At 40.3% G+C, this 17,099-nt stretch overlaps 1 protein-coding gene across 4 annotated transcripts in view; it reads right to left on the bottom strand.

Moving 5' to 3' along the window:
• The window catches only part of LOC119901832 (collagen alpha-1(XI) chain-like), a 116,783-nt gene that overhangs the window by 10,117 nt on the left and 89,567 nt on the right, over positions 1-17,099 (bottom strand). For all 4 annotated transcript variants that reach the window (XM_038717541.1, XM_038717542.1, XM_038717539.1 and 1 more), the window contains 14 exons: positions 17,031-17,084; positions 14,262-14,369; positions 14,016-14,123; positions 12,916-12,969; positions 12,359-12,412; positions 8,532-8,639; positions 5,551-5,604; positions 4,070-4,123; positions 3,883-3,936; positions 3,525-3,578; positions 2,096-2,203; positions 1,865-1,918; positions 1,517-1,570; positions 969-1,022 (listed from right to left, as the gene is read on the bottom strand). In XM_038717541.1, the coding sequence (XP_038573469.1) occupies positions 969-1,022; positions 1,517-1,570; positions 1,865-1,918; positions 2,096-2,203; positions 3,525-3,578; positions 3,883-3,936; positions 4,070-4,123; positions 5,551-5,604; positions 8,532-8,639; positions 12,359-12,412; positions 12,916-12,969; positions 14,016-14,123; positions 14,262-14,369; positions 17,031-17,084 (972 nt within the window). The remainder of the gene's footprint in view (positions 1-968; positions 1,023-1,516; positions 1,571-1,864; positions 1,919-2,095; positions 2,204-3,524; positions 3,579-3,882; positions 3,937-4,069; positions 4,124-5,550; positions 5,605-8,531; positions 8,640-12,358; positions 12,413-12,915; positions 12,970-14,015; positions 14,124-14,261; positions 14,370-17,030; positions 17,085-17,099) is intronic.

Here is a 17,099-nt window from a genome sequence, read left to right on the forward strand (position 1 = left end):
AAAGTACAGTAAAAGTACTAGTACAAGTGGCCACAAACCACTTGGGAACCACTGGTTTAATCTCTTGCACTCAATGTAATGTAATATATATAATTATATGTTAAATCTTAAAATGAAAAGCAGCTGATAACTTTAACTGTGAAATAAATGCACGGTGTAAAAAGTACATTTCATTCTGAAATGTAGTGGAGTAGAAAGTAGCATAAAATGGAAATACTTAAGTAAAGTACAATGTCCTCAAATATGTCCAGTAAGAATAATTAATTATTTTCTATCACTGCATATTCATAAACCCACGCAAAATAAATCAGTGTTTATTATAACTACAGTATATGTCCATGACATGCAAGAACTGCATTGTATATGCACTGTATGCGATGTTTGCATTCATATACAGAGATGGCTGACACTTATGCTCTGAAGGACACGTTAGACTTTACTGAGCATCATCTCTGCTACAGTACACAAAATGAAATGAGTTCACTTTCAATATCAAAGTTTCTATTCTCTCTTTCCATACAGTGCCAACCTGTCACAGAGTAAAATCATGGCATTCTTTACTGCTAACTATAAAACGTTATTACAGTAAATGAAGGGCATCGTAAACAATGCTACACTAGTGAAATTAAATAATATCAGCTCAAGTCCGACGTGACAGAAAGGGCATCATGGGCCAGAAATTAAAGTGACAAGTTAATTTCATGACATTAGCAGCAGCAGCAGCAGCAGCAGCAGCAGTCCTACTGTTTTTTACATTATTGCTATCTGCAATTACTGAATATTCTAGACACTCAGTGTACCTAATGGGCTTCATTTATGTCAAACACATGTCTATTAATTTAAAATCCGAACATATAATACCATCATAAATGTATATTACCTCACAGTGGGTGTGAATTTTAAATAGAGACCATATTGAGAGCTTAGAAGAAGTAACATCTCAAGCATAATTTCTGAAATGCACTCACCCTTTTGCCAGGAGGTCCTGGTACTCCAGCCTCACCAGATGGCCCTGGAGGGCCCTAAATGAGAGTGGATAGAACACTTAACTCCACTTAACTCCACACGAAAACTGAAGTGTTCTGTTACATAATGAGATATCTCTACTTTTGTAAAAAGTGATATCCATTTTCACAGAACAGATATGTGACCTCAACAAGTTTTTTTTTTTGTCTCTTTCTGGCTCCTTTCCCCATTGTTGCTACATTTGCTTCCCTATGAGTGTACAACAAACTGCAACATGATTTCAAATGGCACTGATGAGTTTAATTTCCATCATTTTCTAGATTTTGAATGTTGAAGAAACCCCATGAATAAATGACTAGATTCTCAAAGTGCGGCTTATTAAAACTGTTCTGAATTCTGAGTTTACTGGACAAATTAATTAATCTTGCTGCATTCATGCACATCATTGTGTTCATGGGAAATTATTTTTAGTGGCTGAATATGACTGGCTGATATTTCTGATTTGCTTATTTGGCATGTTTTCTACTATTTCAAATCACGTAAGACTTACAGGCTGTCCGGCTTCTCCGTCATCTCCTTTGTCACCTGATAAACCGTCAAGACCCTAAACAAAACACACAGATGGAGCCAAACATGACAAAATTAGTCAGCTATCATATACATACTGCAACACCACACAATAACAGTAACACAAAATGGGAAAATCAAGAATGAAAGAGAAAAACAAAAACTTATGGGTGGTAAAGGCATTTTTATTGCTTTTGATTTCACGTCCACTGTATGGGGTATTGTTCATAGTTTATGCTGTGAGGATAATTAATTCCAAGCATATTCATAGAATGGTCTAATATCCTAAACATAAACATAAGATAGGCTGAGGGATAAATGTAGCACTTACAGCAGCACCGGGCTCACCAGGGGGACCAGGATCTCCTGGGAAGCCAACAGGACCCTGCAGAGAGATTGAGACACTGAGAAGACTGAGTGTGACTCAGATATTTGACATCACGTCAACAACTAGCTCTGGCAGCAGACAGCTTGACTGAGAAATATGGCACAGTGATTCTGTCGCTGACAACTTTAATAACAGTCATGACTGTGCTTGTGTGTGACAGTGGAGCTGACATACAGGGTTACCCTTGGGACCGTCATCTCCAGGGGGTCCACGTGCACCAGCGGGTCCAGCAGCTCCGGGTGGGCCAGTTTCTCCCTTCTCACCAGTCTCTCCTCTGGGGCCCTGAGAAAAAAAACCCCACCACAGGCTTGTCACCATGAAGACCACATGAGGGCAATCCACACCACTTTGACAAGAGCGCTAAATAAGGCACAAGACATATGGTTTTTTTCCATCTGTAACTCAAACTGGCATCAAAACACACAACAAACTGGCGCTAAAAGAGCGAGACAGTATGGCAAGCTGAAAATAGAAAGCTTTATGCCTACTTTTCTCTGATCATCTGCTCTTAAGTTTCATTTTAAAATCATATTTTGATCCACTAAATGATTACACTTAATGGTCTAATCATTACAATATGTATTTCCCTCTAGTAGTAGCAGCAACAGTGTCTTAAAGTGCTGGCTATGACTCAGGGCAGCAGTTGGAGCATAATTACAAGCCCGGAATCGTTAGTTGGCCCATTAGAGCACAGCGCTTCTCCAGTCGATGCCAGAATGGCACCTTTGAAATTGACCTCGATGTGACATGCAATGCAACATAGACTCTATCTGTCACTGTAAACAGATCCGCAGCAGCAGATGCACACGTCAATACAAGCTGATGGACTCAGACTTAAGGAGCGTGACCGACCCATACCCATATCTCCGGTAAGGCCTGCCTTGTCTACCCAACCAATGTCTACTGCTTAGCCTGGATCAATGGCACTGTGCTGATCTGAGATATCCGAGATGCCTAGTGTGGATACTTTATCATTATTTATACCACTGGAAAGTAAAAGGCACTTTTGCAGGCAAACACAAACAGTATGCTGCAATGTGAAACTGATGTTATTATGTGTATTGATGCAGGTGATGGCTATATACAGTGAGTGAATGTTAACGAGTTATGAGAAGGTGAATTTCCTGCCATTTAACGTAACTTCCGGGAGACGTTAAACAACAAAATATTACTGTGAAACATGTACACACATGCTAATGTGAGGCTTTTGTCACACACAGTAACCCCTGAGATATCCTGACTTTTGAGTCCAAATGTGGCTGAGCTAATTATCTGCTGAAAAGCCCTCAGGTTGTTAGCACTGCTACACGTCAACCTACAGTAATGTGGAGGTAAAATACTCGGTAGAACAGCCCCGCCACAAATGATATGTCAAATAATAAACCTAACTTAATTAGCTTCACCCATGGACATTGTTTTAACAGTCCAAAATTATACATGGGATTAATTGTACACAAGAGCTCACTGCTGTCGTGCTACTTGCTATGCATTTTAAGGGCTGTTTACATGTATGTATGGATGTATGAATGGTCAGTTATCTTGCTTCTGGGAATTAAAAACCTGAAATTCGACGAGGAATACTTTAACATGATACTTTACTTACTCCAATACCAGGCTCTCCAGGTGGTCCTGGGTTTCCAGCTTCACCAGTTTCTCCCTGTTACGTCACAGTGAAAATGTGGATTAATGTGTTAAAATGAGGATCATCAAACTGGCAGTGAACAACCCACACAGTGTTTGTCAGCTCTGTGCTTTTGGTTTGTATCTTCTACTTTGTCATGTCAAACATATAAACCCTTTGAGGCATTACATGGTTTTAAAATGGCAGTGTCCTTCAGGAGCAGAAAAAGAAACATTCCAAAGAATATACTTGTTTTGCAGCAGGTCAAACCAAAGTAAATGAAGGGAATGCATTTTTAGGAGGTGAAAGTGCTTCCAAAATCATATGGCCACATTCTTACCTTCTCACCCACACCTCCCATTGCACCAATACCACCGGGAGGACCTTGTGCACCCTGTGGATAAATTACAATCAGGACAGTTAGGGATTATACCAAGAAAGAGAGACATTTGTTTTTTTTATTTCACAAAACTGAAGTCTTTTAAAAAAATTTAAAAAATAAAAATAAAACAAACAAACAAACTTACATCTGCTCCGCTGGGACCCTGAGGACCTCTGGGGCCAGGAGGACCAGGTGGACCCTTTTCAGCAAAAACAGGAGTAATGTTCAGTATCGCCAATATGGAATTCTTTATCTGATGCAGAAGGCAAACTAAACATATACTCTACCTTACACTGTAAAATAATAAACACAAAAGAATCACCTGGTACTACAATGTTGTTGTTTTTGAATGAGTACCAGAACCTAAATCAAAATCAGACTTTACTCATGAAGTACATGTGTGTTTTTCTGTTGGTGCAGGTGTCAGAATAGTAAAATGAAGAATTAAGAGAGCAAGAAAATAGAAACATAAAAGTAGACAGCTGAAGAGACCTGAAGAGAGATAAGGAAAAATCATAATAAGAAAACAACAATTGTAAGTACTTACAAAACATTACACAATGTTATGCAGATATACTATATGTAACTAAATTTACAGGGGAAGTGAGTAAGTTTCCGTGTGATATATAGCATAACAATACAGTACAGAAGACCACTGAACATATGGGACACATGCAGAAAACATGTCTATCTCGAGTGAGCATCGTATCTTTCTTTTAAGACAATGTCTTACCAAAACACAGCAGCCATACAAGGAAGATCGGACTGGATAATCTTCCGAAACATTTCTGACTTTCCACTTTTGTTCTGTTTGATAACACCTGCTGTATTATAGAAATAGAGGTTGCGACCACTGAACCAGAGCGTTACTTGTGCTGGTGTGCTGCTGGTGGGAGAATCTCTGCCCACTGGCACAAGCACTCACTGATGCATGCAGTGGTGGGTTTTTCATGATGTTAAGTATAAACTGGTGGCTGCTTGCACAAGTTTGAAGGTTTCTGTGAATTGAATGTACTTGATTGTGGCACATTTTGTAGATAAGAGAAATTGCGTGCTTTATTTTTATTCAAGGCTCATTATTGTATGATTATTGCCAGACAACACCACATCTTGGCAATACTCTTAAGGTGTGAGCCGAACATCTAATACTCGGCTATAGCTCTGTGTACCACAGCCAGGATCCAAAAGTTGACAATGTGAACAGTTGTACACAGATCAGCTCAGGTCTCTGTTCGTTGCAATCAACTGCTACTGTGATGGTATGTCAGAAAGTCAATCCCCCATACAATATCTGTACGTGATACTGTTTTTCCAACTACTGAACTCACCCCTTTGTACTATATTGAGGGTATTTTTAGTCTAACTGTACTGCAAAATTAATAAAAGATAGTAGATAAAAGTATACTGCATGGGAATTGAGCATACATTTCACCAGCACAAATGTTTGTCTCTGTACATCTTCCACAGACTTCAAAAACATTTGTCAAGTGGCTGGTGGAGTTGCCAAACTCAGCCACCAGCCAAAACTTCAGAACAATCAGCGCAATTTCCCACCTCACCGGGTTGTACGTGAAAACAATGTGAATCTCTGTAAAAGAGAAAAGTCACAGACAGAGCTACACTCACCATTGGTCCGACGTCTCCATTCTCTCCCTTCTCACCAGGAGGGCCGGGCAAACCCTGCAAAGAAGACAAATATTCTTCAGAACAAAGAAGAAGGTCATGTGAGGCAGCACCTGAAACAATGCCGCACATTTTTAAAAAATCCACCGACAGGAGCATAAATACATTTTTGCTGCTCATTAACCGGTGCTTTCAGATGATGTGTATGGAATGGTGGGCTTTAGGATGTAATGTGATGGAGAATGCATTAATACAAGCAGAACCCCAGAGTGTAAACACACAATTAGTCAAGAAGGACACCTATTATAATTAAAGGGTATGGGAGGTTTGGGTATAATCAGCCTGTGTAAATTACAGGGTTGGAGCTCCATCCATCTATGTCCACAGGAAAGTGGAAACAAAGGGGACAGCGCATCGGTGTGCACTATCCAGTTTTGGGATTCAATCATGTTAGACTAAAAAGGTTTGAAAACAACTTGGGAAGATGCATCTGCAACGAAAATGAAGAAGCTCTCACCTGCTATTGTAGCTTATTGTCTATATGCATAATTGCAGTTATTATTTGTTGTGTTAGTTAAGCTCTGATGATTGAGCGTGCATAATCAATAGGTGGGTGAATAGCAGCGGTAATGATAAGTTGCTGTAAAATCAAAGTGACGTGAATATCAATCATTGAGATCACGTATGTGTAGTTTCAGCCCATTTTGTTGATTTACTGTACCTTTGCAATGGCAGAGAGGGCTAATTTATAATACACTCTGACTGGGATTTTAGTCACAGTAATAAAGCAGGAGGGTAGTATGAATGGAAAAAGAAAGAAAGCGTCAACTTATTGCATGTATAATGTTTGGGATGTGACAGGCTCTTGATCAATGTTAAACTTGTAAGACTTCTTCGAGAAATCTGTGTACTAATGGATTAGAATGAATAAGAGGCGTATTGTGAGTAATATTAACATAAATCACACACAGCTACTCTTTGGCACACACATCAGAGCAAATCAATAAATATTTACTTATGATTTGGCATTTCCCCTATTTTCCACACTAGTCTTGAACTATAACACTCTCGTCTAATAAAATCTGAAATTTACTCTCCTTTGCGTTCATATCTTAACCTCTTAATCTGAAGAATCCATGCAGTCAGCGAAGACTCCAATATTCCCCAGCAAACAGCCACGAATGATGGAAGCCTTTCAAACCGAAGCCATTCATTCCCCACAGTGAAAATCATTAATGCTACAGATAATTGCATTGAAGAGCTGAGCTTGTAGTGGCTACAGCCATCTATGGAAGGGCAGCTTAGCCAAACATGATTAAAAGAGTGGAGATGGAGTGCATTATGCCCAATTAAAAGCCAATTGCACTTAATAACAATGTTATCTGGCCCTATTGACCAGCAGGGCTTCGGTCTAATTTCATCCTCAGTGAGTCCTTGGCTAATTGACTTTGAGATATTCTATGGTCTGTTTCTTTATTCAGTGCCACCAAAGCAAGCTACTTCAGCTTCAGCTCATTGGCTTAAATGAGCCAATGCTCTGCCCATTTCTTCTTTCATTCTGTTGCAGTTTTGAGGAAAAGAGTGCTGAATAGAGCTACATAGAGTGGGGCCAGTTGTCACATAAAGCTTAGCCTAAGTATTTCATCCCTAAAGCAAACACAGAATATGCTGTATACTGTTCAGTTAGACCATGTCACTTTTGCTGAATGGCAACTGTTGGCACAAGTGACATATATAATAGATATAATAGTAAATACCAAAACATAGTGGAACAGTTGCACAAGAGGAAAAGAGTGATCAAGTCAGTGAAATGACTCAGCAAAGTGACTCAGCAATGTCAGTTAACTAATGTTTCCTATCATTAGTGAGCATTGGCCACCATGTGTTAGTTATACCACACCAAGTAAGGTTGTATGTGCAAAAAACCCGGAGGAAAGGGTGAACTTTATTGGTTATTGTTTTAACCTTTCATATACAAGAGGAACAACAGGTTATTTCTTCTCTCAAAAGTTACATAGGGTCATTTTAATAGCAAAAATGGGTGCTTTACACTGTGCATGATTCCAAGAAAAACACTTTCTATAAATCAATGAACTACTACCATTAAAAATAAGATAAATAGCCACAGATCAATGTGTGTTGAAGTGGAAAATAAAACTGTGGGTCATTTATTGATAAAAGCCCTCAAATATTACTCTACTCCACTGGCTTTCATATGCATAATCCATGTTTGTGTAGGCAGGGTGTACTGGTGGCTAGACAGACAAAGCAAATGTGTCCATCCTAGTATCAAAAGGATCCTTTAACAAAACTCTCACTGCCTACTTCAGAGTTGCTGCCCCTTTTCAGTAAATCCTCCAGGAAATGAATAATGTATGTGTATTGTAATATGTCTATTATGAGACATATTTGCGAGAGATAAATTAATTTATACTATACATTGATTCAAATATCTGATTGAATAGAGGCTACCATAGCAGCGGGTCTCTTACTTGGGTCTGGGAGCACTGCAGGGAAGCGGTTTACTGCATGATAATGATGTAGTCTGAGTGGATAACCAACGGCAGACTCCCCTCCACCATTAACGCCGCGGCAAAATGCCAAATGCAAAATGCTAGCAATGGTGATGGATTTTTAGCACTGTCTATGCTAAGGAAAGTCCTTGAGGGGGAAAAAGCATTATTTGCCCAGGAGCAATACAAAGTGTTATTGGGAGCCGAGGCTGCATTAATAAATTATGCTCTGTTTTCATGTAATGTAAATGATGTAAGGAGAGATGAAATGTTAAGGGGTGTGGAGGAACTCATTCTGCTCTGGCTGGCTTTGACAGAGGAAGAGCAATGTGCATACCTACTAGGCTAGGTTCAACGTGTTCTGGTTGTCATGTGTTCAGAGAATGAGAGAAAGAGAATCAGCATGTGTGTGTGTGTGTATGTGTGTGTGTGTGTGTGTGTAGAAAAGACGCAGATTTGATATAGACTGACCTGCAGTCCGATAGGTCCCGGTAGACCGGGGAATCCTCTGGGTCCTTCGTCTCCTTTCTGGCCAAACATACCCTGCTGTCCTCTCGGTCCAGACTCACCATCACTGCCCTGTAGCAGGAGAAAGTTCATTAAATCCAAACATCTTTATTCTGATCCCCATTAGCTGGAGATTCAGCAAATATCAGTACACTCGTATTATGTGGAATTCCTCTTCTCTGGGATTCATTTGCCCTCTTAATCTTTGCCAAGGTTATGGCGTTTATCCAAGCTCACGTGGCAGAGGGTGGGTCGATGCCCATATTCAAACACCGATCAGGGCAGACACTTACCTTAATGCCTTTTCTGAAGGTCATTTTATGGAAATTCCATCCATCAGTCAATTTTTTACAACCACATATTATCGCTCAGGGTCATGAGGGGGCTGGAGCATTTCCCAGCATGAACCCTGGACAGGTCAACAGCTGTAGGCATAAGCCTGCCATTGGTCGACTGAATTCTCCTCCCCTACAGATGGAGATAGATCTATGTCTATATATGTCTATGTGAGACTATCTCAGGGCTAAGGCACAACCAGACGTTCAGACTCACACCCCATTTAAAGTTTAGAGCCAACCTGCTGATCTTTCAGCACGGGGAACAAAATGCAAACTCAAAAAAACAACAAAAAAACATGAGAGAGAGGCAACAATTCTAGCCACTGATCCACTGTGCTGCTGGGCTACCTGGGGAAACAGCAGCAAGATTACCAATGCTGCTCATCAGGGAATGCAGGATATTGTAAGTACAGCCAAAGGGTTGTGGTAAAGAGGGTATGTGAAAGATGCTGACTTCATCTGTGAAGTCACAGGTGCACAGGGCTGCAGAGGATAGAAAGGGGAGACTACAGGGAGGGAGTGAAGTGCTGACAAACTGGGAGTTTTCAGTTCAAACGCATGTCAGCACTTGAAAGTGCTTGTGGAGCTCTCGCTGAGCCCTGGGACATGTAGGCAGCCTCAGGGCCCGCTATTGAATGCAGAACAGTTTAGACGGAAATGTTTGGAGATTACAGGTAGCGTGAGTACAGCTTTGAACTGAAGAGTTGGAGACAAGGTGGACTGAAGTTTAGAGGGACTTAAACCACAAGAGTCACAAATCTGACTCCCAGCAGCTCCTCAGGGAGACTAGAATCAGAAAGTGAGTGTTTGAATTTAAATGCTCCTCAATGTGTCATTCATTGTAACACCACATGCATGCCTCTATTTTTGTTTGGAGGAAAGCTTAAAACAGTTCTCATGGCCAAAATTTGGTTTGTGTAGCTTGCTTCTCCTGATGAACAGTGAAATGTTCCAACAACAGGGAATGTGAAGTGTTTATGTTATCATGAAGGCCCCAGATAAAGGGTGGTTATGATTCCGGTTGTACACTTCCTACTTCCAGTTGTACAGATGATTTGGTTTCAACACGAATTTTGGAAAAGTCCAAAGTATTCCTGATCTAATGTCCACAAGGTCTGTGGACTGTAGTCTGTCATTCGAAGCTCTCACAGCACATTTCTGGTCTCCATTAAACAGATAATTTGTATAGTGCACATGGTGAAAGTCAGACAAGCTAAATCCTTAGAATGTGCTGTAAAAATATATTCTCCAGCACTGAAAAACTGTCTCACTATTTTTTGAATTACAGCTATAAGAGGGAAGGAACTGCAAAGATATGTGCATTCAACACACAATGAAGTTCTAATTGGAAAAATGCTTTCTTAGGGGCCTTAATCATCAAAAGTCAATGTATAATTACTTGTACTAAAACTTTCCAACTGAGGATGTTTAATTTTTCAGAACTGTAATCATTTTTGTATGGGTCTATCTGAAATTGGACGTGTAGCTGATGTAATTGAATGAGATATGATTCAGCACAACTACACGCATTGTACCTGTGGGTAAAAGAGATGCTTAGGCCTTGGGGGCACTGCTGAGGCTGGTGTAATGTATGACTCACCTGAAATGCATCTAACTTAATATATGTTCTGATTGACAAATAAAAGTTTTACATCATAAAATTGCAGTTTTTGTCTTTTTATTAGATGCTAAAAAACACTTTAATTATAGAAAAGGATGTTTACCACATCCTGATGAAGATCAATAGTGCCCTAACAGAGTGTTTCATTCCAACTGCTTGACCTTAGTTGTATCTTGACAATGCTGGTGGCTGTGCTGTTCTAAACCTTGTTAAGCCTTAGTTGAGGAAATCGGATCATTTCTTACAAACACCAACACATTTCCTGGATTGAGAGGTGGGGTAGGTAGAATAGTCAAAATTGATAACAGCATTAGGACTTGAAATAAATAAAAAAACAATACAATAAAAAAACAATAAAAAATAGAGGGCAGATGATGTTGAAACTACACAGCAAGAGTCAGGTCTCAGTTATGAAAATATGAATACACATGAGCAGACTGACTCACCAGGACAAACAACTGTTAAATAATTTGTTATTCAGCTTGGGTGCACTACCTGCTCGCGGCAATTCATCTCACCGGGTCTATTGTAGCCCCCACAGAGCCCTGCAAATGCTGAAGTTTTGCTAGAATGGTTGTTAAGGCCTGATAATTTACAGCAATGAGCTTTTAGTTGCCCTCAGGCCATCAGCTATTGTAGAAACAGGACTGTTCTGTTGTGTTAATGAGATGGATGAGTAGAGGATGTTCTGCAGCATACAAGGCAGCTAAACCTGGTGCCATATTAGGCATATAATGATTGGCGGGTTGGCGTACCATGGTGGTTTGTGAGATGGTTTTGCAACTGAAAGGTTACAGGTTTAATCCTATTAAGAATTGAAAAGCAATAGAAATTCCACATTTGTAACTGCTAATAGACTAAAAGGACAAGCAGTTAACAACTGCGATCACAAAACTCTTTGTGGGGCACCCTGATATTAATACGTTGCCTCAAGTAAAAGTCGTGATTAAAATGAAATTTGTGTAACATTAGGATGATGTAAGGGATCGGGATTCTTAAACGAATGGAGACTGCAGCCAAAGGTTTGTGGGCTGCAGAGGCGACAGTAAAACATACTACTTCTACTACTTGCATATTGTATCCCTGACCTGGCTGGAACTGTACTTAAGTGCTTCCCATCCAGAGAATAAAACATTGCTTTTTAAATCACGCTCCCTTGTTGTAACAGGGGTCTCCAACTATGTCCCATTAAGAGCATGGTGTCCATTTTTCAGCTAATTTCACTGATTATTACACCATCAACCAGAAATGGTAAAGTAAAACTAAAAACCTGTATTGAGTACACACTGTTCTTGAACTACCAAATAATAGGGTCAAGTGTGGCAATACCAGATATGTCTGGTGATTTTAGCACTTTGTGCTAACACTACATCGCTGAAGACAACTAGTTAAAAAGCTCTGCCCTCAGGCCTTTTGGTCCAATTCCAATTTCTCTTTTAATTCATCATCTTCACAGTCTTCACGAGGCCTTGAATTGGAGTAAATATTTCAAACTTGATTTGCCATTTCACTGTTTTGACACTGAACCCACCATGGTAAGCAGGAGCTACCATTAGGAGAAGAACAATTTTTAAGACTGAGATTTGGAAACAAAAGGAATATTTTAAATTCCAAGCAAATTCATCATCTGCCAAATAAAGGTTGGAAACCTTTTAGAAAATGTAAAATGATATTTGGAGTAAATAATGATATGCATGGGTTACTAAGTGGGCTTTTGCTACTCTCTTTTCATTTCATGTTTTATTCCTGAATGTGACATCCATTAATAAGAGTGCATAATATTTCGCAGAGGGAACAGTTGACATTAGATGACCAGAGGAAGCAATACTCACAGCTGGACCAGGAGCTCCGAGCACACCCTGAAGACCACTTGGGCCTGGTGGACCCTAAAACACAAGGAACAGTGACATATTGTTAACTGGGATCCCTATTAGTTGTTGCCTTGGCAATTGCAGTAGGACTATTAGTACACACAAGATAGAAGTTAATGAAAACAACTGCATGCTAAAGCTGTTTATCCTCATACAGACTGTCTACCTGAAGGAGGAAAATATAGGAAATATAGGAAAATATATTCCAATAGTAATGTTTCTGATGACTGAAAAATACAAATGTTTAAGATGAGGACAGAACACACTGGTATTTTTATTGGCGACTAAGTAACCATTTAGGAAACATAGCAGCACTTCACTTTATATGCTGCAGACTGTTGGGACCTAAGATGAGTCATTGCCAGGTAACCTGTGTTCTTTGATTTATGCAGCTCATGAGAGAATTCTGCAGCTAAGATTAGTGTTCTTTGCTCAATTACCATGGATTATCTTTCATATCTCTATGCCTTATATATATATGAAAATATATTTATAAAAAATAAAGAAAAAAGACTCACAAGTTCACCCTTGTCTCCTTTGCTTCCCTTCTGTCCAGGTCCACCAACTTCTCCCTGTGGTGCAACACAAACAGCAGAGCTCACATCTCTCCTCTCCATCTTAAAGAGGCGCTTGCCTCCCATGTTTAGTCAAAGTCTAATATCTTAAAGTGTCACCTTTACCACAATCGAGCAGTAAATATTTCTCAAGAGATTCTAATTTGATTGGCCCACAAAGACCTTGGGCGAGTGTTTGCAATTAATTGATTGGCTCCCTGTCTAACCCCATTGGCACTATGATTGACAAAACGGTGCGATGGAAGACGTGACTTGGATCGGAGAGGCATGATGGTTACAAATGTAAAGATGCAGATCTGTGGTTCAGTCTATCCGCTGTGGATGTGGGATTTGCTGGCCTGCGGCTAAACAGGGTATGTAAGCTACTGGCAATTTCAGTTCATCTATTTATTTATGTTTGTGTTCAGAAATGCTTCCAGTGTGTGCTTATTTTGTTATTTTATTTTATTTTATTCTTATACTGAATGCAACAATCTAAGTTTCTGTCACTCTAGGCTTCAGGCATAACAACTAGGCTATTTGTTCATGTGTGGTTCGTGTGTGTGTGTGTGTGTGTTAAATTCAGTATTTTCTTTTTATCTACACTGTAAATTGAGATATCCGTGTCTGTATGACACTGGAGTACATGTTTATTGCGGCAACAGTGCAGCAGCATGTGTGAAATATCCATGGTGTAGGTAATTACAACAATAGACCTATGTATAAAAATACCACAGAAACAAAGTAAGATCATGTGCCAAGAAGTGCATATAGCATCCTCACATGTCTGGACAAATTGTGAGGATAGTTGTAGACATGTGTGGTATTCTTTGATGTTTTTTTGTGTTACAGAAATATTTGTAGTTGAACTACATTGTTCTGCTCTCATTGGGCAGGAGCTGATGGTTACAGATGTTGAGGTGGTACTCTGAGGATGTCTCCATCTGTTTTGCCTTGTCTTACCTCTCCATGTGCAGTTTTTGTTTTAAACATCACTAATTCTCTGAGGTTGATATTTAAATCAGGGATATCTAGTATTCCAGAGTATCATATCTTTACTCCACCTTGTCACCGTCCTCTCCAGGGGGACCCTGAGGACCAGCCGGCCCAGGAAGACCAACAGGACCTTGAATGCCGTCACGGCCAGCAGGGCCCATGGGACCTTTCTCTCCCTAAATACAACATTCATGACATTCGTTAACAAGTGCCGCATTGCCAGAAGTCAAATTTAACATTTTCCTCAAACTCTGCAGTGTGTGGAGAGTTACAGAAGTGTTTGACTTGAGCGAGAGTACGACAGAAATACTCACAGGACCGCCCTTTTCCCCAGCAGGGCCGGGTGGTCCTTGGGGGCCATTGCGTCCTGTCAGACCAATGGGACCTCCAGGGCCAGCAGCACCTCTCTCTCCAGGAGAACCCTGTCACCGAAGAACAAAAACCCATCAGTCATTGTTGCATTCTGTGGTAGCTAACTAGAAGAACCGGCCTGAAACAGCTGAAAGCCACAAAAAGTGTTCTTGGTTTAACTTGAAGCATGAAAATTCTGACAATAGAAAGTAATACCTTTTCCACAGACTGTAGCCACTATAATGTAAAATTTCCTAAATATACTTAATTATGTTTTAATTTTTTTTCACAAAACAACCCAAAGGATTAAAAACAATTGTATGCCCACATGGACACCATTCACAAGTTTAGAGTAAATTTAGACCTTTCGTAACAAGCACATATTAGTATATATAGCATATAACCTTACAACAATAACAATGTAATAAAATCAGAAGTACGAAGAGTAATAAAAGTGCACTGGCCCTGCTGTTAGCCTCAGAGCTTCACTAGGATGAGGGATGTGCTGGTGTACTCTTTATCTAACTACTGTGAAAAGATTCAGCTGCTTTCCTCTGTCAAGGGTTTATGGAAGGTCTACCTATTCTTTCCCACATGAGCGTGTCTTATTACAACCTGCTCCTCGGTATTCCCAGATGGGTGCTCATCGCTGTGGCCCAAATCACAATAAATTGTGACTACATCTTTGATAAGCAGGTCATTACGGCATCCTCGGCAGGGATAGGGTTAGGCTGCTGTCAGATAAAACATGCACATGTATGCCAGAGTCACGCTGATACACACACACACACACACACACACACACACACACACACACACACACACACACACACACACACACACACACACAATGATTCAGCTGCTGATGTGAGCTGCCACCTGGCACTCATATGCCTGGCCCATTTCATGACAGACATTGCCGATGACACACACACACAGCTCCAAAATGTCATCTCCAGCCTGCCACCTCGCCTGCCAGGACACACACACACACAATTGCACACACAATCACATGAGTTTCGTTGACTCACATATATCCACATTCTTTCTTCCTGCTTCCCTCCCTCTCATTGCACCCATGTTTTTCTCTGGCTGAACGTGATTCTCTGGCTAGAAATCAAAACTGCGACACACAAACATGCAGACATGCCTCCAAAGTTTCTGACTCAACTTGTTGCATTCATCCTTTCTGTTCTTTTTTCCCCCCTTTCTGTGCTCTTTTTTGGTTTCTTGGTTTGTCTGTTTCAAACACACAGACTTTCTTTCCAACAGCACAACAGCAGCTCAATCTCCGGCAGGAAATCGATGGAGGAAAATATCAGATCTCTTGTGTGCGTGGGCATTGCACACCAGCCTCTTTTTCGAGGAGTTTTTACCACCACTACCAAAACAGTATCACGTGTTCCCAGCCAATGGCTCACTTTCAAGCCAATTTAAGAAAACTATCTCATTTTGCAGTGGAAATGGTTTCACTCATTCAGAGAACACCCCTCTTCTCGCTTTCATCATCTTTTCATCCGTGCTGTGCATATCCGCTGTCATCTAATCTGGTGTTGCTCTGTCGCTGGTGAGCAGGGGCAATTATCAGGAGCCTGTGTTTAACGCTTGAACAAAATGTCAGACAGTTCAAAGCTGCCTGTCAGTCAGCTTTCTGTACAGATTCACCGCCGGAGCTCCCGAGGCTTTTCATTGCATATATCGCTAACTGAGGGGCTCAGAGACAAAGGCAGGAAAAAAGCGCCCCACTTATTTATGGATTACACTGCCACTCCCGTTCCTTTTCAGGGTCCTAAACTATGTGAAATCAAGTCAGATTCGGCAGACAGTGCAGAATATATGAATACAGCTATAATATCTAAGAGCATGTCCTTTACTGTTATTAGGGGTGAATCAGTGATGCAGAAGATGCAACAAAAGTACCCATAATCACATCGAAAAACATCCTAAGTGTATTACGTGTGCATCAAGTGAGTGAAAAGTTTCTTTAAAGGCAGTGATCATACAAACATGAAAGAGACACAAACTTCCATCTGCGCCACAGGAGTTGCTATAGTAACTGCTAAATGTGAGAGGAAAGTATTTCAGACCAATCAAGTTACTCGGATGAAACTAGTTGTTGTTCAATTAGGCAATGAAGCAATGATTAGGCCATGCTTCAAAGTGATGTTGTTGGGCACTAAGAATTAGCGGTTCTAAAAACACCATAAATCAACCACCAAATTGCTTTTAATAAGCTGTAGTACACAAATTCATAAGCCTCTCATTTTAAACTGCTAAAAATTAATCTTTATAAAACTGAAATGTCTATCTTCTCCTGAGCAATATAATAGAAAAACAAAAACACAATAAATATCATTATGAGAGGTGTGTGATCATAGATGTGCATATTGTGTATCTTACAAGGCTTCACCCATTATAATCTAATACCCAAACTGAGTATTATCCATTTTAGGACAAAAGAAACAGGGGTTAAAGTGACCAACTAACTAAACAAAAACGACATTTGACATTTAATATCACATGTATACTCATACTGAACATCGTTTTAACTTGCTGTATTGCGCCTTACTCTACCACCCTCAACACTGCAGTTCATACCATGTATGCAGCTGACTGACTTGAGAATGGAGCTAAGCGCAGCATGAGCAACTCTATTCTCCAAGAGCACAAGTCACTTTTCACTGCAATCTCAGGCAGGAGAGATGAGGTAACCATGGTAACGGGCTACTTACGATGGGGCCGGGGGGACCCTGAGGCCCTTCTCCTCCCTTTAAGCCAGCTGGACCCTGAAAGCAGAGGAC

This window comes from Micropterus salmoides, unplaced genomic scaffold, assembly GCF_014851395.1.
Source record: "Micropterus salmoides isolate LMB-PRFRI ecotype aquatic unplaced genomic scaffold, ASM1485139v1 Ms_hic_scaffold_14, whole genome shotgun sequence".
Lineage (NCBI taxonomy): Eukaryota > Metazoa > Chordata > Actinopteri > Centrarchiformes > Centrarchidae > Micropterus > Micropterus salmoides.